At 37.3% G+C, this 21,872-nt stretch overlaps 1 protein-coding gene across 6 annotated transcripts in view; it reads left to right on the top strand.

Annotated features, from left to right (window-relative positions):
* The window catches only part of TTC3 (tetratricopeptide repeat domain 3), a 129,169-nt gene that overhangs the window by 68,474 nt on the left and 38,823 nt on the right, over positions 1-21,872 (top strand). For 5 of the 6 annotated variants that reach the window (XM_058523085.1, XM_058523087.1, XM_058523082.1 and 2 more), the window contains 8 exons: positions 267-593; positions 3,041-3,292; positions 6,524-6,570; positions 7,748-7,804; positions 8,799-8,872; positions 10,372-10,536; positions 15,541-16,603; positions 17,534-17,599. In XM_058523085.1, the coding sequence (XP_058379068.1) occupies positions 267-593; positions 3,041-3,292; positions 6,524-6,570; positions 7,748-7,804; positions 8,799-8,872; positions 10,372-10,536; positions 15,541-16,603; positions 17,534-17,599 (2,051 nt within the window). The remainder of the gene's footprint in view (positions 1-266; positions 594-3,040; positions 3,293-6,523; positions 6,571-7,747; positions 7,805-8,798; positions 8,873-10,371; positions 10,537-15,540; positions 16,604-17,533; positions 17,600-21,872) is intronic. The other variant, XM_058523083.1, reaches the window with a different exon arrangement.

Genomic DNA, 21,872 nt, shown 5'->3' on the forward strand with positions numbered 1-21,872 from the left:
GCTGTTACGTGTGTAGTATGGAGTGATGGAAATAAGGTACTTGCTTTTGATATGTTTGGTCTAATGTGAACTTTCGTATCTTTTCAAAGATATTCTTAAATATTTATATTCCTAATTTAAAATTTCTTGAGTTTATTAAAACAACGTAAAGAATCCGAGTCATGTTTTATGTTATTATGTAATGTTACATTATTTCTTTCTGAGTTTATATCTTTTCAAACTGGTCCTATTTCTCACTTTAACTGACCACTGTTATTTATCCTTAGAAACTGTAGACAGTGTTCAGAGTTGCCAGTTCCTTGATGACAGAATTCTGCAGTGCATAAAGCAGTATGCTGACAAGATTAAATCTGGTATACTGGATACCTCCAAGCTTCTCAAGGAATTGCTTTCTTGGAAGGTTTTAAGCACAGAAGACTACACAACCTGTTTTTCTAGCAGAAATTTTCTAAATGAAGCAGTGGACTATATCATTCGTCACTTGATTCAAGAAAAGAATAGAGTAAAAACAAGGATATTTCTGCATGTTTTGAGTGAGCTTAAAGAAGTGGAGCCAAAATTAGCCACCTGGATCCAGAAACTTAATAGCTTTGGTATGTCACTTAATTCTAAGAATGCAGCCTGGTGGAAGGATAAATGTAGGCCTCTGAATCCTTTTTTCATTTTCCTGTCATCATTTATGATTTTTTAAAATATAGGACTACAAATTTGTATGGTTTAAAAATACTATTTTCCCCAACTCACAAGCTTTAGGTTATTTTATAGATAGATTACAATATACTTTTTCGAAAAGTGTAAATATAAAAAAGTTCAGTCAATAAGAAAATCCAGTCCTGTATTATGCTAAACCATATTTGTAAATGTGTAAACTATGTGAATACTAGGCACAACCGTGGATAAATAGCACCCCCTGGAATTGGCTGTTTGTGGAATGCCCTTGGGGATTGTGCAGTTCAGTAGTCAGATTGCTTAATGAAAATTTTAGAGATAAGAGTTGATGGAACTAATTGCTTAGGATCACCTAAGGCAAATCTATATCTAAGGATTATGAGAAAAATACCCTGGGGTTGAGCTAGGCTGTTGTGAATCACAGGATTATAAAACTCTGTTCCTTTGTTCTGATTTTCCTAATTTGGCTGAGGAAGAACTCCTGTGCAGGTACCGCAGAAGGCAGCTGCAGATAGAGTTGTTGTCTAACACTAGATAGTGAGTTCTTTGGGTACCTGCCAGGGCCCTGTTCATCTTGGTGACCATGATGGTAGCTGGCCCCACGCAATAGATGATTCACTTGTCACCTGTTGGATGACGGGAGCATAGCAGAGCAGGGCCTTTCAGGAGCAGTCCAGGGAGTGAGCCTGCCAGGCCTCTGCGAGCCACCCCACTGACCTGCCTGAGTTTTCAGAGACGTGGAGCTGTTAGAATTCTCGGGTTGCAGAGAATATATTGATAAATTTCTGTCAGTAGAGACAAAGTAAGGGGGCAGCAAGCTTGGCGTGGTTGATAGCTAGATGTTGATGCTTTGAGCATAGGTCTTCGTAGGTTTCTGGACCCGGAAAATGACTCGTTAGTGATAAGATTGTCGTTAGCATCTGTTAACAATCAGATAAGTACATTATAAAGTTATTTCTTACTTTAAGAGAAGTAGGCTGTCTGGTTATGCTTACCTGGGCAAGAGTGCCTGCCACTTTTCATTCAGGTAAACTGTAGCATTGGAGCCTTACTGCTCATTGACGGGAAGATGTGAATGTGTCCTGATATAATTCACATTTATTCTGAAGATTAAAGGCATCATCTTAATAAATATGTATACATACTATTCAAATTTGCAGTTTCTATTTAAAGTTGTAAAATGAGTTCAAGCACGTTCATTAGTAAGGCTGTATTCTAGCCCCGATGGAAAGCTCGCACTTCCTCATTAAAAACAAGTAATTTCCAATTCCTGGAATTTTACTTTCTTCTCACAAAAAGTCTGTACAGTAGAGTCACGTCTTTTGCATATTTCACATGAGAGGTCAATTTATATGTAGGGTAGGGGAGGAAATTAACATTTAAATACTGCAAGTGATCTGCTGCCTTCCCCTCACTGAGCACATGCTCAGATGTGAGCCTTAGATGGGAGATGTGAATGTGGTATTTCTTCATTGGTGGTTCCCTTAAACCTTGTATTGTATGAGTATTTTACATGGTGCCTGGTTCTGGTGTTTATAAAGATACTAATTTTTCACGTGACATGACCTCTGCAAGCCAACTATTTCATCTGGAAGAAACAGCCGTCGAGGGTAGTTTTGACTCAGCAGTCTGCCTCATTTGCTGACTGAGAATCTGTGGCCAACGTAGGTCACCATGCTGTATTAGAGGCCTGTGGGGAGGTAGAACAGAGCTGATCTTTGCTTTTTGGTAGCTGTGTTAGGAAGGAGCATAGGCTCACCATACTTTCAGTAGTAGTGTATGAGGTTGCAGCCACCCCTTGTTTTGATTTGTAGAAGGTAGAATAAAAGTGGGAATAGTGACCACCCTGATTTTTGTGAGGAAGGTAAGGAACCATGATATTTTGGGGGATAAGGAACAGTTCATAGAGGTGTTGAGAGAGTTTACCCTGTTTCTGTTTTAAAGGCATTTGGGAAGCTTTTGCATGTTATTGATGTTTTGTTACTGTGGAATTTATGTAGCAAAGCTTTGTAAAATCTTGTTAGTTTGTATTAATTGGAATGAAAGTCATTATGAATTAGTGAAAAATTGTATTTTTAAAGGAATTTAATGCCTTTTGTCACCTAAGTCTAATAAAAATAACTATAATAGAAGCTTTGGCCCCTCTTCTTCAACTAGTAGATAGAAATTATTATAATTAGCATATCAACATTAAATGGTGTTTCTAAAATGCAAAATAGCTTGAACAAGTTGGTATTTAAGTATTTAAATGTTTTCACTGAAAATGTAAGCAAACTATATAGTGGAACCACTTTCAAAGGTGTGAAACTGAATGTGATTTTACGGTAAATGATTTTCCTTTCTTCTCGTTTGGGTTTTCCTTTTACTACAGGCTTAGATGCCACAGGACCTTTTTTTTCTCGTTATGGAGCGTCTCTTAAGGAGCTTGATTTTAGCATCATGACTTTTCTCTGGAATGAGAAATACGAACATAAACTAGGCTCCATAGAAGGAAAGCAACTTGATTATTTCTATGAGCCAACATCATTGAAGGACGCACGATGTTTAATATGGCTGCTAGAAGAGCACAGGGACAAGTTCCCAGCGTTGCATAATGCTTTGGATGAATTCTTTGATATAATGGGTATGTAGACTGAGTTTCAGTGTGTATCTGATCTTAGGAAAAAATCTGCGAAGGACCTAGCTTATTTCAATACTTAACAAAGAAAATAATGAAGCTTTTTGTGGTACAGCCGGCTTATTTGGGAAGATTAGGGATTAAGAATAGTGATTTTCGGGGCCAGCCCGGTGGCGCAAGCAGTTAAGTGTGCGCACTCCGCTGCAGTGACCCAGGGTTCGCCGGTTCAGAACACCGCTTGTCAAGCCATGCTGTGGCGGCGTCCCATGTAAAGTGGAGGAAGATGGGCACAGATGGTAGCCCAGGGCCAGTCTTCCTCAGCAAAAAGAGGAAGATTGGCAGATGTTAGCACAGGGCTGAGCTTCCTCACAAAAAATAAAAGAATAGTGATTTTCTTTGTGTCCTAAAACCTTTTTACTCTGTTGAGCAAAGTGTTGTAGAGATACTCACATGAGTACATTACTTTGACTACGCACTGTACTATTCTCAAACCATACTGTTCTCACCATCTATTCTTAGATGTTTTAACAGTGTCATGGCATAGATTGCATATGAAATGGATGGAATTTATTAGGAAATGGTTTGATTTTAGTAGTCAAGAAAGCATTGGCCTGCAGAAGTAGTTGATGTTTGCAGAATCCAGAATAGATAGCACGTCTGTTGTAGTGGGAAGAGCCTAGAACTGGGAGTCAGGAAAAGTAGACTGTGGCTCTCCTTCCCTAATTCATTTCATTAAAAACCTTGTTTTTACTACTGCGTGAAGGCCCGTGCTAGGTGCTAACAAGGAATTCAGAAATGCTTAGGCTAGTCCCTGCCCTCAAGGACCTTATGTTCTACAAAAGGGAATAAGAAGAATATACACGTAACTGTAATATGGGAGGAAGCTCAATTAGAGAGGACCAGAAAAAGTACTGGGGGTTCAAACGGAGGACTGCGCACTTGCATTCTCCCTAGGGAAGGGGAAAGCCTTGGTGCAGGGGGAGAGTCTGAGATGAGCCATGAATATGGAGGTGGAGTTGGACAGGATGACGTCCGAGCTCAGAGGCGTAGGGTGGAGGGGAATCGGGGGCTTATTTGGGTAACAGCATGGAGTTTAGTTTTGGCAGAATAAGATAACTAGTAGTTAATTCCTTAGCTTCTCTTGGATCTTAGTGTCTTCATCATTAAAATGAGAGGATTTGGAACCAGTGATCTGTGTGGTCTCGTTTTGCTTCAAAATTCTAATATTTTAGATTCTAAATTAATTTTAATTTCTTATCTTTGGTACTACGTGTGTGTCTTATGATAATACCCTCTACTCCTTTTTTTCTCAGTATCACAAGTCTACTTTATATATTGTTAGACTTGTAGATTTCATACTGTTTGTTTTAAAGTGTACGTTAAAAGGTCTGGCGTTGTACAAAAGTGTCGCATGTTACAAAGTTCATATGCGATATAAGAAACTGAAAAGTTTACTTTTGTTGTGGTTCTCAGGAAAGAGCACACTCAAATATAGGTGGCTTTATTTTTCCAGGACACTGCTTCATGGCTGGAGGTGACATGCTACTTGATAGCCTGAATTTATTGCCATCAGTTTGCTGCTGCTGGTAATAAAATGCCCTCCTGGGACTGAGCTTATAAAACCCGCTGCATGTTTGGATCACACAAGACAACCAAAAAGGACACGGTTCCCTCTCAGTGTGCATTTTTCCTAATTCTTGTGTTCTCTACCTAAAATATGCAGTCCACCTGGCTGTGATGATTTCTCTGCTTTTAGTTAGAGTCAGAAGCCACCAACCAAATGATTGGCCACCAGTTTTCAAGTCCAGTAGCTCTGCCTCAGACCAGACGTTTTCGATCTTATGTTCTTTCATTTAAAGGAATGATTATATTTCTTAAAATTTTTCAGAATCCACTGATCTTGTAAATAAGGTTGTTTGGTAATGTCACCAATGCTATGATAATTGGGAGCCCCAACCTCTCTGCTCAACTCTGGATGCTTATTTCCCTGTTGGAATTTCTGTGTAGACAGCCAAGAGGCCCCTTAAGAGCAATGTGGCTGAATCCTCTTATATCCCTAGAGACCTATTTTTCCTAAATTTATCTCAGTTAATACCATTGTTGTATATCTTGTTTTTGCTTTTGTTTTGTGTGAGGAAGATTGGCCCTGGGCTAACATCCTTGCTCGTCTTCCTCTACTTTATATGGGACGCCGCCACAGCACGGCTTGATAAGCAGTGCATCGGTGCATGCCTGGGATCGGAACCTGTGAACCCTGGACCCCCAAAGTGGAGCGCGCACACTTAACTGCTACGCCACTGGGCCTGCCCCTGTATATCTTATTTTTAAGCAGGAAACCGTGGAATTAGTCTCGACTCTTCCTTTTCCCTATTACCCCATATCTAATTTGTCATAAGTCCAAATAAGCTTTATCCTTGATCTGTCCTCTTTTGTCCATGTGCAGTTCCCTAGGCCAGGACCTTAGTCATCTTTCTATGATTAGACTATTGCAGTAGCCTCCAAGCTGGTCTCCATGCCTCTAGACACCCCCACTCCAAATCTTCCTCTTATATTGCCACTAGTGACTCTTCTGCATCTGTCTGGTCCTGTAACTGTCCTGTTTAGGAAACACTTGCTTAGTTTTGCCTCACATTAAATTCACATTGTGTGTCTGGATTCATCGTCACTCTCCCTATCTGCCCCCTGAATATATATCCCACTTCTTATTGTGCTTTCCTGCCTCCTGTCTTTGCTCATGCATTTCCTTCAGCTACATCCCACCCCTTTGTTGAAGTCCCCACCTCCCCAAAGTCCTCCCTGACCCTTCCTCAGGCCTCTCCCCTTGTTGAACCCTTTATTATTCCATCAGCTTTATTTCCATTGTATTTTTATTGTGGCACTTAGCACACTGGGTTACAGGTATTTGCCCGTGTTTGTCTTTTTCACAGAACGTGAGCAAATGGATGGCAGGGACTATTCTGTGCATCTCTGTATTCCCAGCACCTAGCATAGAGTTTGACACCTAGAAGGTGCTCAAATTATGCTGACTTGGACTGAAATTTTGTGATCCTTTGTAGTTGGTTTCCCATTTAGCCGTTTGGCTGTTGGTTTCTAAACTAGACTTGTGTCAAAGCCAGATAAGGAGTAGAACATAGTCTATGTTAGTAGTATCTGGAGTGGTTTTCTTTAAGGCTTTACTGTATTGTATGGCAGTGTAAATATTTCATTTCCTCACAAACCATCTGTATCTTTCTACAGACAGCCGCTGCACTGTGTTAAGGAAACAGGACAGTGGTGATGTGCCGGTAAGTTATTTGATCACTTTAAATGTTATGTTCTAATTTGTGTTAGCCAAAGGAAGAGAGGAGGACCCAGGCTAGTGTTTGTACATCACAGGTGACACTCCAGAACCAAAGCTGGAGAACGGATACTGTTTCATTAGGAAGTTAGTCCCAGTCTTCCTCTTGGAATTGGAGCATCAATCAGGAAACTCTGAGGCTTAAATTAGACAATGTTGATAAAGTTTCACAACTAATAAATGTTAATCTTAGGAAAGGAGTTCTTAAATCATCTCCTGGCATAAAAATGAAACATTATCTATAATGGTTAAAATTTTAATGTTTTGCTCTGTAAGGAAAACAAAGGGACTTTGTTTTGAGTGGCTCCAAATTGAGTTTCAGTTAAAATAATTCAGAATTGTCTTCCCTAGTAGGTTGGGGCAGTTTTCACACAGAAAGATGCTTGATTACTGATTTTTAGGATCAAGTCATCGATACTTAAAATTTTGTCTTAATCCACTCCATCAAATATTGCCTGGCTAAGTATAAGAAACACAGCTAACATACCCCATGGGAAGTTAAATGCTTCTTCTCAATTCACTATTTATACCCCACTGTCTGGCCAGGTACAGAATATCTAGTTTTGCTTAGTAAAAGGAATATCATTAAAACACTATTAGCATATAACTGGAATTACTTTAAAAGTCTGATTAATTACTTGAAATGGCATAAACCTTCTTGAAAATGAGTTTAAAATGTTGGAACAAAAATTTAATTTTAGTTATAACATTAGGTATCATTAAACTTTTTCTTATTTTCTATTATAAATCATAACATAAGGCTTGACACACTGTAGTGTTTTTTTTATTTTTTCTTTTTTTGATGAGGAAGATTGGCCCTGAGCTAACATCTGTGCCAATCTTTCCTCTTTTTTGTATGTGGGACGCCACCACGTGATGGCTTGATGAGCGGTGCAGGTCCGTGCCTGGGATCTGAACCCATGAACGCCAGGCCACCAAAGCAGAGTGCACGAACCCAACCACTGCTCCACTGGGCTGGCCCCATATAGTGTTATTTTTGTTAACATTTTATGTAATTCAACTTATGTCTAGTCTATGAAAATCAATATCGTATCTTTATAAAATATCATAGCCTCGTAATGCTGTTATTTGAGTGTTCAATGAATTTTTTTTCCATTTTATAGTTCAATTCTACCAAGATAAAAAACAAAGGCAAGAAAAAGAAGCCAAAAGATTCAAAGGTATGGAGTATTTTCTGTATTAATTCTTGTCTAAAATAATTAATTGAATATATTAATTAGAACTGACCAATTCTTGGGGATATTTTGAAACATTTTGTAGAGAAAGACTTTCTAGGCTTTAATCTAAAGGTATTTTGGCAGTCTTCTTTATTTTGAGGAAATTTAAGGTTCATATTGTATATAAGTAATTCTTGAAATAGACTCTTATCTTTATTTTCCTTTTTATTGTCTAGATACGTTCGAGTGAAAACATGGTCATAATGTAGGACTCTGTATGGGTGGTCATAGAGCAGAGTGGCCAAGGCAGCTTTGGGGTCAGGCAGACCTGGGTTCATGTCTTGTTTCTACCAGTTATTATTTTTATTATCTGTGTGATTTTGGGTAAGTTACTTGACTTCCCTCTGCCTCACTGTCGTCATCTGTATGATAAGACATGATACCTATTATTGATAACTAATAGAGTTATTATCTAAAATATTCAAAATAAATATGATGACTACTAATCATAACAGAATCTAAGAATTGATAGGGTGCCTTCTTCCTCTCACTCAAGGCTCTGCTCTAAGCCTATGAGATAACTAGGGCATTATTTTTAAGTCTTACAGTGGATTCTTCGTGGCTCTCTTGTACTTGGGGGTCAGATGTATTGAGGGGTTGAGAAAGTGAAGAAATATTAGGGTAGGATGAGAGCAGCTTCTAAGTTCCAATAAAACTTTTCTTTTTATCTTTGACTATATGCCTTCAGTTTATCTAAAATGGGGGTTTAAACTGAGTAAATCTAAATTTTTTTGGAGCCTTGGAAGGTTACCTAAATGTTAATTTGGGCCCATTTAAGGCTGTTTAAACTTTTATTACTATATGTTCCTGTTCACAAGAAAATTTAAATAAGACTTATGCATTGGCAGTTTACATGCATATTTATGTAAGCATTCGTCAGTTTTAGTGGTAATTTTAAGGTAGAAAATCGTTGTCATTTTTCTGTCTTTTAAACCAGCCTATGTTAGTTGGGTCTGGAACAACTTCAGTAACACCAAACAGTGAGACCATTACTTCAGGTGAAGACCATAAGTAAGTACAATTTTAAAGTTTTTGCTTCATTTTAACTCAAGTATTTTAACTTAGTAAGTGGTGTTAATTTAATGTACTTTAAACTTGTTTTATTTCCCTAACTTCTCTGTCTAAAGATGTACGTCTGTTATGACAGCCTGATGTGACCCATCTTGACTGAATTTATAGCATGGCTTCTCGACATTGAGAATTCATACAAATTGCATTAATGTCACAGGGCCGATGACATTCATTTGCTAAGTTTGAGAACCTACTATATGGAAGATACTGTGGGACAGTCTTGGAAAATATGCTTTAAAATGTTCAATGAAGAGAATGTCCTATTGATAATTACCAGCATATTTGCTATAATAGGAGAGAGATGTTTAGGATGCTATATATGATGTTATGGTTTAACCTTAGATGTTAGTGATTTTCAATGGCATCTGGTTTGTTGAAACTGAGTTTTCAGTAAATAAATAGAAGAAGAAATAAAACTGAGTGAGTAGCAGTGACCTTTTTATGTCACGTTTCTTTATGGACCAAAAACCCACAAAATGTTTTGAGGTTTTTCTTCCACATTTCTTAAAGGAGTTGTGGTAACAGTTGTTTTGCAGTCATTTTTATGAATTCTTTAAATGGAGGAACTGTTTTGTGTTTTTTTTTGGTGAGGAAGATTGGCCCTGAGCTAACAGCTGTGCCCATCTTCCTCTATTTTGTATGTGGGACGCCGCCACAGCATGGCTTGACAAGTGGTGTATAGGTCTGTGCCCGGGATCCAAACCTGCAAACCCCAGGCTGCCAAAGCAGAGTGCACAAAGTTAACCACTATGCCACTGGGCCAGCCCCTGGAGGAATTGTTTTAACTTAAAATAATAATAGCTTATACTTAGATAACGCTTATGTACCAGGCACTGTTATAAGAGCTTTACATATATAAACTCATTTAATCCACACTTCCACCCTAGGAGATAAGTACTATTATTACGTCCATGGATAAGGAAACTCATGCACAGTGTAGTTGAGTGAGGTACCCGAGAACACAAAGCGTGAAATAACAGAGCCTGAATTTAAACCCAGCAATCTGGTTTTAGAGCCCACACTCAAACTACTGTATCTTTTTGGAGTGCTAGAATCTTATACTCTTTTTAAAAAATATTTTTACTAAGTACCTTTTACCAGTCTCAATCTAACTTGAACTTAAATTTATAGCAGTTATAATAAAATCTTTCATTTTTCTCTTTAACAAGTTAACAATTAAAACACAATTGATTTGTTTAAAACCACGAGTTTTAAAAAATTTTCTCTGGGTAGCACTAGTAAATAATTAAAAACGCTTACTCAGTAGTCAGTCAAGTCACACTTGACTATGATTGTGGAAAGGTAACTTTTCTGTATTAAATTCTCTGGTAGTGTTTTTTGTGTCATAAAGCTGAGTACTATCTTTATGTTCATTTCAGTTTGAATGTTATTCTGGGTCACTTAAATGTTTATTATTCTCAAAATTGTTTTTTTATCAGCAGACGCAATTCAAATTCTGCAGGCCCATTTGTGGTACCTGACCATCTTCGGCAAGACGTAGAAGAATTTGAAGCCCTCTATGAACAGCACGGTAATGAATATGTTGTCCGTAATAAGAAGCTGTGGGACATTAACCCCAAACAAAAATGTTCAACGCTGTATGAGTAAGTAGTGCAACATTCCTACAACTGTTATTTTATATTGAGGCTGCCAGTGGAAGATGTTAAGTTGTTTAACTTGTGTCCTTTATGTTTATTAAGGGAATCATTTATTGGCTCACAAACCATGAGGAAGAAAAGTATTTTCATTGCTTTTGTTGAGTATTACATAAAGTGAGGACTTTTAATTATTAAATTTAGAATCCTAATGATGATTAGTTACGTCAGTTCGAGCTGCTAGTGTAGATACTTTCTACTTCCTAAACTGTCCTAGTATGTCCTGATACGGCTGATCAAGTTTCCAGCCATAATCTTTTATCATGAATTCCAAGGTAGACGTTTGACAAGGAGTAGTATGATCATTCGATCTCATTGTCCTTATGTTGATGGAGGCAGTTGTTTGACATCTCACAAGTCCAGTGACAAGTAATGTAGTTTGGTGAAGTATTACCCCTTTATTGGGGAAGGGATACCAGGATCCTGTTATTACTTCTGCTGAGATGATAGTTGTTCAGCTGGGATGATGGTACAGAAATACCCTGTATCTTTGTATTGTATTGGAGACTTGCCTTCTTGACGTTCATCTAATAAAAGAGAAACAGACTTTTCTTTTAAGTAACTTTGAGTGTGAGTTACTTTTGGATTGAAAATGTGAATGTGAAATTAATAAGTCCAGTCTGAGTGGGATGGATAAAACAATGGAGTAAAGCATTCAGGGAAATCTAGGAAGCAGTTACCATTTTGAGTTTGGCGTCAATAAGTATTGCATTGATGCCTTTCTTAAGAAGACAAATTGAGGGCTTAGATATGCAGTAGAGAATTAATTTGAGGGGCCGGCCTGGTGGCACAGCGGTTAAGTGCGCACGCTCCGCTTTGGTGGCCCGAGGTTCGCAAGTTCAGATCCTGGGCGAGCACCGTCACACCGCTTGTCAAGCCATGCTGTGGCGGCATCCCATATATGGTAGAGGAAGATGGGCATCGATGTTAGCCCAGGGCCAATCTTCCTCAGCAAAAAAGAGAAGGATTGGCATTGGATGTTGGCTCATGGCTGATCTTCCTCAAAAAAAAAAAAATAATAAAAAATAAAATGATAAAAAAAAAAAGAAAATTAATTTGAAAGCTAACTCTTCTGGAAAACCTGTCACCCATCCATTAATTGGTCATTTCTTCTATTTTCCTCAGTTGCATCATTCCTGTTCAGTCTAGTTATATGCTCTTGGGTCCCTCTTTTTTGGGTTTTTCTTTTGAGTTGAAGTGCTGAGCAAATTATATTTCCAGAGAACTCCTGGATGACAACGTGGAAAAAGCTATAAAACTACACTGATGTTTCTTAAAATATGCTAGACTTTACTTCAAGCATCCAAAACTGAAGCTGAACTGTAGTTTTCAGGAGCTTACCTAATGAAGAATTTATTACCGCTATAAGGGGGAAGAAATTAAACAGCTTTATGAGAAGAAAATAGGCTAATTTGTTTGCATTTTGACATAGAATATATATCTTAAATAGGAGAAAGTCAAGAAGTTACAGGAAGTTACACCTCAAAACATAATTCTTTCTTTGAATTTTCAGAGGCAAATGTGATTACTTAAGAGTGATTAAGAATGATCTCTTATTGGCCAATGGATTAAAAAAAAAGAAAAATGAAACTAAACTTTTATATATGAAAAGAGTATAGAGTAGAAAAAATATTAGACAAGGAATCAAGAATACTGGGATAACTGCTATTAATTTTTTCTTGACGTAAGTATTTCACTTTAAAGTAGGAGATTGGCCTGATTTATTTTTGATGACCCCCTTCTGGTTCTAACATTTTATCATTTAGATAGTTGAAGCAAATTAAATTTCAGTAAGTAGTATTCTGCATTTAGTTTTTCTAACACCTCTTTAGTGGTATTAATTAATCAGCCAAGATTTATTAACCACTTAAGGTTGAGCACTGTGGAAGATTGCAGAAAAAGTAGAAGATGTAGTCCTGTCAGACAGCTTACAAATAGCAGAAGAGCTAAATTGATCGTTGGTCGGGTCACAGTGTATTATTGCAAATAAAAATGACTGTGAAATGAGAATCATGAGCATGTAGAAAACAGTGATTTTCAAAGGGACACAACCAGAATACTAGGGTGGGAATGCTTTCCAAAATGTTTTTCCCATCCCTGTCCCTTGTCCCTGTGCTGACAGTGACGTGCACTGGCACTATGAAAGTCCACCAGTGACCATTTAAGACATTAATGGTCATCATCCAATTTTGAAAATATATCTGTACGTATAAACATGTACATATATACATAAAAACTATTACTATCTCTGGTATGATTACCTTTATTATTGTTTTTTCACTCCTGTCAAGCAGTGTGCCAAGTCTTTGGTTCTGAAGTGCAGGAACCATTAGAGTCAGAGACTGTCAACAGGGGCAGATGATGAGGGGAGGTGCATTTTCTAACTTGGCAGAAGTTGAAATGGTCGTGTTACACCTGATACACGTGATACACCTGAGACAAGGACGCTTGTCTCAGGTCTATCGAGCATCTTTCATATCTACTAAACAGCCACACCAGCACCGTTGTGCAGTGTGTTGATGGATGCATTCTAACCCCTATAAAACACTGGATTATGAATACATCATATTTGTGCTGTCTGGGACCCAATGCTTATCTTACAGAGACTACTTTTCAAGGCTAGAAAACTGTATAAATAGAGTTAAAGTTCATTTTGCATTGCATTTCAAGTAACAGTAACTGTAAAAATTTTATTCACAATATGGTTATAATATTACTTCTCTTTGGGCTAGGGACCCTGATTGAATAAATTTTGTTCTACTTGAATGTTTGAAAAATTCGTTGCTACTTAGTCTGTGGAAAAAATGTGGAGGCTCTCTTTCTTTGAAAAAAATTTTTTTCTGATTATAAAAGTAATAATATAAGTTATTATGGAAATTTTTTAAAAAGAAAGAACAGTTTAAAGGGAAAAGTAAAAATTATGAATAATTCTATCACCCAGATATAACCACAGTTAACTTTTGGTGTGTATCCTTTCAGACTTTTTAAATGTAGATGTGTAAAACATACATTTTAAAATTTATAAACTGATTTTACTATGCACTTAGCTTTGTCATTTGCCTTTTTCACCTAAAAATGCATGGTGAGCATTTTTTCATATCCTTAACCATTCTTCAGGAACACGACTTTTATTAGTTGCTTGGTAATCATCACCAGATCTGCATCATCATTTACGTTGCTAGCTGTTGAAAAGCTTGTTGCTGAATTCCAAAGAATGGTTTCCTTTCATGATATCTCTGTACTTTAGTTATCCCATTTTGGATTTAAGTATTTTAATCCAGGTAGAAAAGCTTTATTTTTCAGTGATTCTCTTTAGTATTCATCATGGATAGCAAAAAGTAAATACACAGACACGATTCATGAATTATTCTGCTGCTGCTTAATGGCAGCTAAACACCAACTAGAAAGGTCTCTCCTCGGACAGATGGTGGAGCCGATGTTATTTTGTACCAGTCAGCCAAAATCCTCAACAAGGATTACTGTTCCTGAGACTACAATGATTTATTTCTTTTTACCTCACCCTCCCTCAACCCCTTCTGCTTTTAGAGATTTCTCATTAAAAATGAAGTTTAGGGGCCGGCCCGGTGGCGCAAGCGGTTAAGTGCACGCGCTCCGCTGCGGCGGCCCGGGGTTCACTGGTTCGGATCCCGGGCGCGCACCGACGCACTGCTTGGCAAGCCATGCTGTGGCGGCGTCCCATATAAAGTGGAGGAAGATGGGCACAGATGTTAGCCCAGGGCCGTCTTCCTCAGCCAAAAAAAAAAAAAAAGAGGAGAATTGGCGGATGTTAGCACAGGGCTGATCTCCTCACAAAAAAAAAAAAAAAAAATGAAGTTTAATGGGAATCTTAAAGCAAAGACATATTTAACCTGTTACGTTGCAAAACAACATGTATGTAGGGGAGTCTCAATTGTAGAGATTATTCTAAGGGGAAAAATTCATCACAAAACATTTTAAAAGAGATTGTTTCATGACTTTTAAGCATTTAGAGCAGCAGTGCTAACAAAGAGAAGTGGCATTTGGTCTTTATGCTTCAAAGTATCAGTTGCTTTGAATCATTTGCAAAAATTGTCCTATGCGTTTATCTGCAGCAGCATCTGCACATAAAGTGGTTTTCTTTTGCCTCGAAGAAGTGTTGGCTTTACTTTCCTCCTAAATAAGTTGTCTTCCTTGTTAGCATTAATTTACTAAGAGTGTTCCTTTGGAGATTTTTGCTGTTGCTCTTGACAAAGCTTTCGTAGTGGTGCATGTTATGTCTTTCTTGCTGGTTATGCCACTGTTACAGACTGAGTACCAAATTCAAATGGAAGAGGAAGACTCTTTGAGCCTGACATAAGAATGGGAAAAGAAAATAGCCCCAGAATGGAGTGAACAAACCCAGTCCAGAGCTGGAGGCAGTTTCAGGGATTGGCCCTGTTACTGTGGATCTAGTCCTGCACTGTATTGATTTATTGATCAGACATGATTGATTTCAGTACCTCTGAATCACTGCATATTCCTAAACAGAAAAATGTTGATAGATTCTTATTGGAATCTGCAAATTCCAATAGGATTCTTTTGAAGTTTGATTTCCTCTTCTCATTTGACATTCTTGTTATTGATATTCTTATTTTTCTTGAATAAATTTTCCTGCATCTCATTGCTTTTTAAATAGATTGTATGATTATATAATTGAAATTTATAAAGTAACTTTTTAATCCCCCCTTTTTTTTTCCAAAAAAATTTTTTAAAGGATTATTTTCTGAGGGGTGACAAAATTTTGTTCATAGTATCATTGATTGCGGTTAGCCTTTCTCAGATTTAACATGAGTATAATACGTTTGTTGGGGAGTGTTGAGACCAGCTAGAAGTGAAATAGTATTTTGCTTTCGGAGAATTTGGGGGGGAATATTCTTTTCAAATGAACATGTACTAATACTTCCTTTTATAATAAGTAACTAAATTTTTTCCAAGTTATTTCTCTCAGTTATTGGAGGAACATGGTCCCTTGGACATGGGTAACAAGATGTTCTCTGAAGAATATGAGTTCTTCCCAGAAGAAACTCGACAGATACTAGAAAAAGCCGGAGGTTTGAAATCTTTTCTCCTGGGATGTCCTCGTTTTGTTGTGATTGACAACTGTATTGCATTGAAGAAAGTTGCATTACGACTCAAGAAAAAGAGAAAGAAGAAAAACATTAAGACGAAAGTAGAAGAAATTTCAAAAACAGGAGAGTATTTGCGAGTTAAACTACCACTGAATCCAACCACTAGGGAATTTAAACCAGATGTAAAGTCCAAACTAGTGTCTGATTTATCTTCACCATCACCTTCTGAGGATGTACAGCCCAAACCCGTATCTGCTGATTCTCCCAAACCAGCCTGTGAAGCCGAGAAACCGAAACCAACATCTGATAATTCTTCCAGATCAGTTTCTGAGGATGAGCAGCCCAGAGGGGTCTCTTCTGATTCTCCCAAACAAGTCTCTGAGGATGCAAGTCACGAGCAAGTCTCCTCTGATCCTCCCAAACTAGTTCCTGAGGATGTGAAACCAACCTATTGGACTCAACCCCATTTGGTGACAGGATACTGTACATATCTTCCCTTTCAGGGATTTGACATCACCCAGACACTGCCAACATATATAAACACGTTACCGAGCTTGCCCCAGTACACTGACATTTACACACCTCTGGCCAACGTTTCCTCTGAATTTCCGCTGCAAAGATCGTTACCAGTGGTGCCGTCTTTTGTAGCCGATGACCAACCAGATAAAAGTGCTGCTGCACATTTTGAGGGTCATCATTTGAATGCTGAGAATGCCCCTGGTAACCAGATCGCCTCTGAAACACAGAGCCTTCAAGACTCTGTGGAAATATTGGTGAAGTCACAGTGCAGCATGGATGGTGCTGATACAGCCCAAAGTGAGTCTATCAGAAATGATGGTCACTGTGGAGATTCTGCCAAGTGGGAAGTAGATCCAGAAAGTACCGATGAAGTAACAAATATTCCGCACACACAAATGGTTGCCATACAGGTATGACTTAAAGAGAAAAAAGTCTTAATACTGAGTACTTAAATACTTAATGCTGAATACTTAATTTTCCTTTTCATTTTTCCTTGCCATTATATTTACTAAAGTTTTTTTAAATGATTGACTTTATGAACGCTTTTGTAGGACATGACAGGTAATCTTGTCATAAGGAATTTTTGGATCTAGTAAATAATACCCTTCCTCCCTACCCAAGTTTTGCACCAGTTGAGAAATAAGATAGAGGAATCAGCAGATGGAGCCAAAACATCACCTTAGTAGTTAATAAAGCCACGATAGGAATATGTGGCTATTTCTGTACAACGTGCATGTCCTAACAGTGAAGCCCGCAGCATGTTGGCCTAGCCACCCAGCTGTGGCAGTGCTGGGCCACCTTGGGATGCCTGCCCCATAAGACTTATTGCATGGAGAAGGAAGTGAAAATGTACTTTCTGCACAGGCAGCTCCCAAGAGAAAGAAAAAAGGAAGAGTTTGGGCTACACATGCCCAGTTTCTCCTACTAGAACAGGGGAGGAGTGAGGGAGTTAAGAGACAACCAGATGGAGAGAAACAAGAAGGATGCAAATAAAAGTTCCTTCTTAAAAAGCATTAGAGTAAACCTAGGTTCTTCTATAGTTAACTTTATAGGGCATAAATTCATCAAACCCCTCTTACATTATCCACCTACTCATGAAGTTCTCTGTCGTCTAGAAAACTTTGAAAAAATATTAAGAATAATGAACCAAAATCATTTTCGTTTTTAGTAATTCTGAATGATAGTTCTTTTGTAATACAAATATTTGTAGAAAGCATAGAACATTATCTAAACGCCCAAAAAAAAATTAGGAGCATGTTTTAAAATATTATTACATGATGGATTTATTTTACTAGAGTAATTGAGATAGATTGAATTTAAGTATTTGTTTTGCCCCGAAGGTGTCTTGGAATATAACACATCAAGAAGTCAATACTGAGCCGTATGATCCTTTTGAGGCACAACAGGTGAGTCAAAATTGTATTAAACTGTTTAAAAGTTTAATTTTCATTAATTTAACTACATGGGAATGATGAACTAGAACTATTTTGGAGCCAGCTATTCCATACAAAATGTTATCATGGAATAAGCTGTAGAACATAACAAAAAAGTTATTTTTTTGTTTTTATTGTTGGAATTTGGGAAGGAGAGGCAGAGGAAAAGGTAAGTTTTTTTCTAGCTTATTTATTTCAGAGTAAAATAGCTTTATTGTTTAATAATACTGTATAATGAGCCTGTATTAATTTATAAATAAGAGCTTATTCACATGAATAATACAGAAAGTATTATAAAGACCATCACCACTTTAAGAATGATTCAATTAGAAAATCTGTTTATATAATTTACTGTGTCAATATATCTTAAGAGAAAAGTTACTTGATCAACTCCATAGTTGCTGAAAAGGTAGTGGATAAAACTCAAATCTCTTTCTTGACTAAAACTCGTAATAAAATGGGAATAGATGAATACTTTTCAACATGCTAGTATCTTTCTCTCTTAAGCTGAAAGCCATCATCTCGCTTAAAGGTGAAACATCATCATTAGTATTTATTATCATCCTGGAGATATCAGCTGACAAAATTAGATAAGAGGAAGAAATAAGATTGTAAAGGAGGAGATGCAAGTATTATTATTTATAGAGGCCAAGACTGTGTACCTGGAAAACCCAAAAGCATCAACTGAAAACCCCATACCAGGATGTAAGAGAATTCAGAAAGGTGGCTGGATAAAATTTCTTTCCATATACAAACAATAGCTTGTTGCAAAGTATTTTGGAAAAAAAGATTCAATTTTCAATAGCCACACAAAGGTAAAATACTTAAATCTATGAAAGAAAACTTGAAAATGCTACTGAGAGACACACAGAAAACTTAAATAAATGAAAAAGTGTTCCATGTACTTGAGTAGGAAGACCTAGTATTAAAGAGATTAGTTCTCCCTAAAGCTTTTAATTTAAACAATCCAAGTACAAACGTGAACAGAGTGTGTTAGTTATCTGTTGCTATATAACAAATTACCTTAAAACCTAATGGCTTAAAACAACAATAAACATTTATTATCTCACAATTTCTGTGAGTCAGGAATTGAGGAGCGGTTTAGCTGGATGGTTTTGGATATCCCTTATAAGTTGCAGTCAAGATGTTGACCATGGCTCAGTCATCTGCAGCAGTAACTCGGACTGGAGGTTCTACTTCCAAGATGGCTCACTCACATGGCTGGCAAGTTGGTGCTGGCTGTTGGCAGGAGGCTTCAGTTCCTTGCCTGTGGACCCCCACGTAGGGCTGCCTGAGTGTCCTCCTGGGGCCTGGCTTTACCCAGAGTGGGTGATCCAAGGCAGAAATAGCAATGGCTTTCATGACCAACTTCAGGAAGTCATATTCTATCACTTCTGTATTTTCTTGGTCACCCAGACCAACCCACTAACCCTGATACATTGTAGGAGAGGATTATACAAGGGCATGAATACCAGGAGGTTAGGATCTTGGGGGCCACCTTAATGGCTGAGTATTGTGCAGGATTTATTTGAAACCAGACAAATTGATTCTAAATGTCTTATAGAAAAGTAAGCATCAAAAATGCCCATGGGAAATGCAAATCAAAACTACAATGAGATATCACCTCACACCCGTCAGAATGGCTATAATTAACAAGACAGGAAACAACATGTGTTGGAGAGGATGTGGAGAGAAGGGAACTCGCATACACTGCTGGTGGGAGTGCAAACTGGTGCAGCCACTATGGAAAACAGTATGGAGACTCCTCAAAAAATCAAGGATAGAACTACCATATGATCCAGCTATTCCACTGTTGGGTATTTATCCAAAGAACTTGAAAACACCAATTTGCAAAGGTACATGCACCCCTGTGTTCATTGCAGCGTTATTCACAATAGCCAAGACTTGGAAGCAACCTAAGGGCCCATCAAGGGACGAATGGATAAAGAAGATGTGGTATATATACACAATGGAATACTACTCAGCCATAAGAAACGATGAAATCCAGCCATTTGTGACAACATGGATGGACATTGAGGGTATAATGCAAAGTGAAATAAGTCAGAGGGAGAAGGTCAAATACCGTATGATTTCCTTCATTAAGTAGTAGATAATAACAACAATAAACAAACACATAGGGACAGAGATTGGATTGGTGGTTACCAGAGGGGAAGGGGGGAGGGAGGAGGGTGAAAGGGATAATTCGGTACATGTGTGTGGTGATGGGTTGTAATTAGTATTTTGGTGGTGAACATGATGTAATCTATGCAGAAATAGAAGTACAGTGATGTACACCTGAAACTTTTACAATGTTATAAACCAATGTTACTGCAATAAACAAAAAATTTAAATAAATAAATAAATATATATACACACACATAACATGTAGATATATATATGCATAGTGTGTATATATGTATGTGAACAATCTAAATGTTATATACTTATATAAAGTTTGTATAACTCCACAAGGAAGAGTTAATAACCTAACACAAAAGTGGGAATGGATGCAAATAGACAATCCACAATAAAAGAAATAAAGGTGATTTTTAAACATATAAAAAGATGCCCATTGTATGATTTGTACACTGTTGAAAGAATTTAAAAATGTGAATTTCTGGGGAAGGGAATTTGGAATTTATCTGCACTTATGTATGTGTACGGAGACTATTGAACAAGGATATTTGTATATTTGTTTCATCTGTATTTGTGTCAGCAAAAAATTGGATACAACCTTAATATCCATCAATATTGGACTAGTTAAATTATGGTACATCCATATAATGAAATATTACTCTGATTTAAAAATGAAGCAATTCTATCATTACTAATATGGAATGATTTACAAGATCAGATGTGTAATTAAGTAGGAAAAAGTAAAGTTAGAACTTTGTGTTGGTACTATTGGTACAAATAGTTTTATAGTTTGGACCAATTATAAAAATAATATAGAGACTTTAAATTTTTTAAATAAACAATACTGAAAATTATGAAAGAGAAATTGAAATTTATCTATGTTCACGTCACCCATGTTAATATTTTGATATGCATCTTTCCAGGCCTTATTTTAACATGTAGATTTAAGTAAGCAATGCTTTATAAAGATGGGATTGTAGCATTTGTGTTGCATTTGAAATTTTCAGTCTTAATATACAATGGACTTTTTTCCATGGCAGTAAATATAGATTTTTACCATCATTTTTAATACATACTTGGTATTCCATTGTGTGAATGTATGATAATTTGACCAGTTTCTTATCACTGAACATTTAGATTATGTCAGCTTTTCACACTCACAGATAGTGCTGTAGTGAACATTTTTGCCTATGTGAGTATATACCAAGCAGAATGACTGGTATTGACTTCTTATGCCATGCTTACCTTTAAACCAGGTATACTTTACTATTTAGTGAGTCTGTGTTTTTTGACACTTAAATAAATATTTTCATCAGTGTTGGAAAAATTCACAAACACTTTGTTAAATTAGCTCTTAGCTGCAAGACCTTGATGTTAGCAAAGCTGATTGCTGGCTTCTCAACCTGAGACTTGCAATTAATCCTAGCGCTGCTGCTTTCTTCCAGCACTTAGAAGTTGCCTAATTTCTCTAAATCTTGGTTTTCTGATCTATAAAAGGTGAAAATAATATATTTCTTAACAGAATTGTGGTGAAGTTGAAATGTAATAACATAGAAATGGCATATAACTTTCTGCCTGTGTCTGTTGGTGATTTGAGGCATATAAATTAATTCATAATTAAGTTCTGTTCATTGTGATCCTTTTGCTGAACTGAGAATGAAAAGAGAGGTAACTGAGTTGTTAAACTGTAAAATCTTACTCATGGATCATAGTAAGGTTGACCATTTAATTTGTTATTTAAACATGGACTGTATTCATAGTGCTAAACTTTGAGCCTGGACAGACAAAAACTGGGACGCTCCCGGGCAAACTGGGATGTATGGTCACCCTGGCCATAGTTCGTAGTTCTCTAACTGATAATTCATAGAATTTCAAAACCTTGATCCCCTGCCTTTTTACACTTGGGAGATGCTAAGGTGCTGGGAGAGGTGCAGGAGATGGGAAAGATGGACCAGGTTTGTACCACTGGGATCGATTTCCACAGCTTGGCTGCCAAGGTCCCTGGTATCTGGGTAGAGCAGTCACCTGCAGCTGGAGGAGTTGCCAGCTCACACAGATGCTCCTTTCAGACACAGATGTGTGATTGCTGACAGTCTTAGCAGTATGAAAG

The sequence above is a fragment of the Diceros bicornis genome, chromosome 27, assembly GCF_020826845.1.
Source record: "Diceros bicornis minor isolate mBicDic1 chromosome 27, mDicBic1.mat.cur, whole genome shotgun sequence".
NCBI classification, from domain to species: Eukaryota; Metazoa; Chordata; class Mammalia; order Perissodactyla; family Rhinocerotidae; genus Diceros; species Diceros bicornis.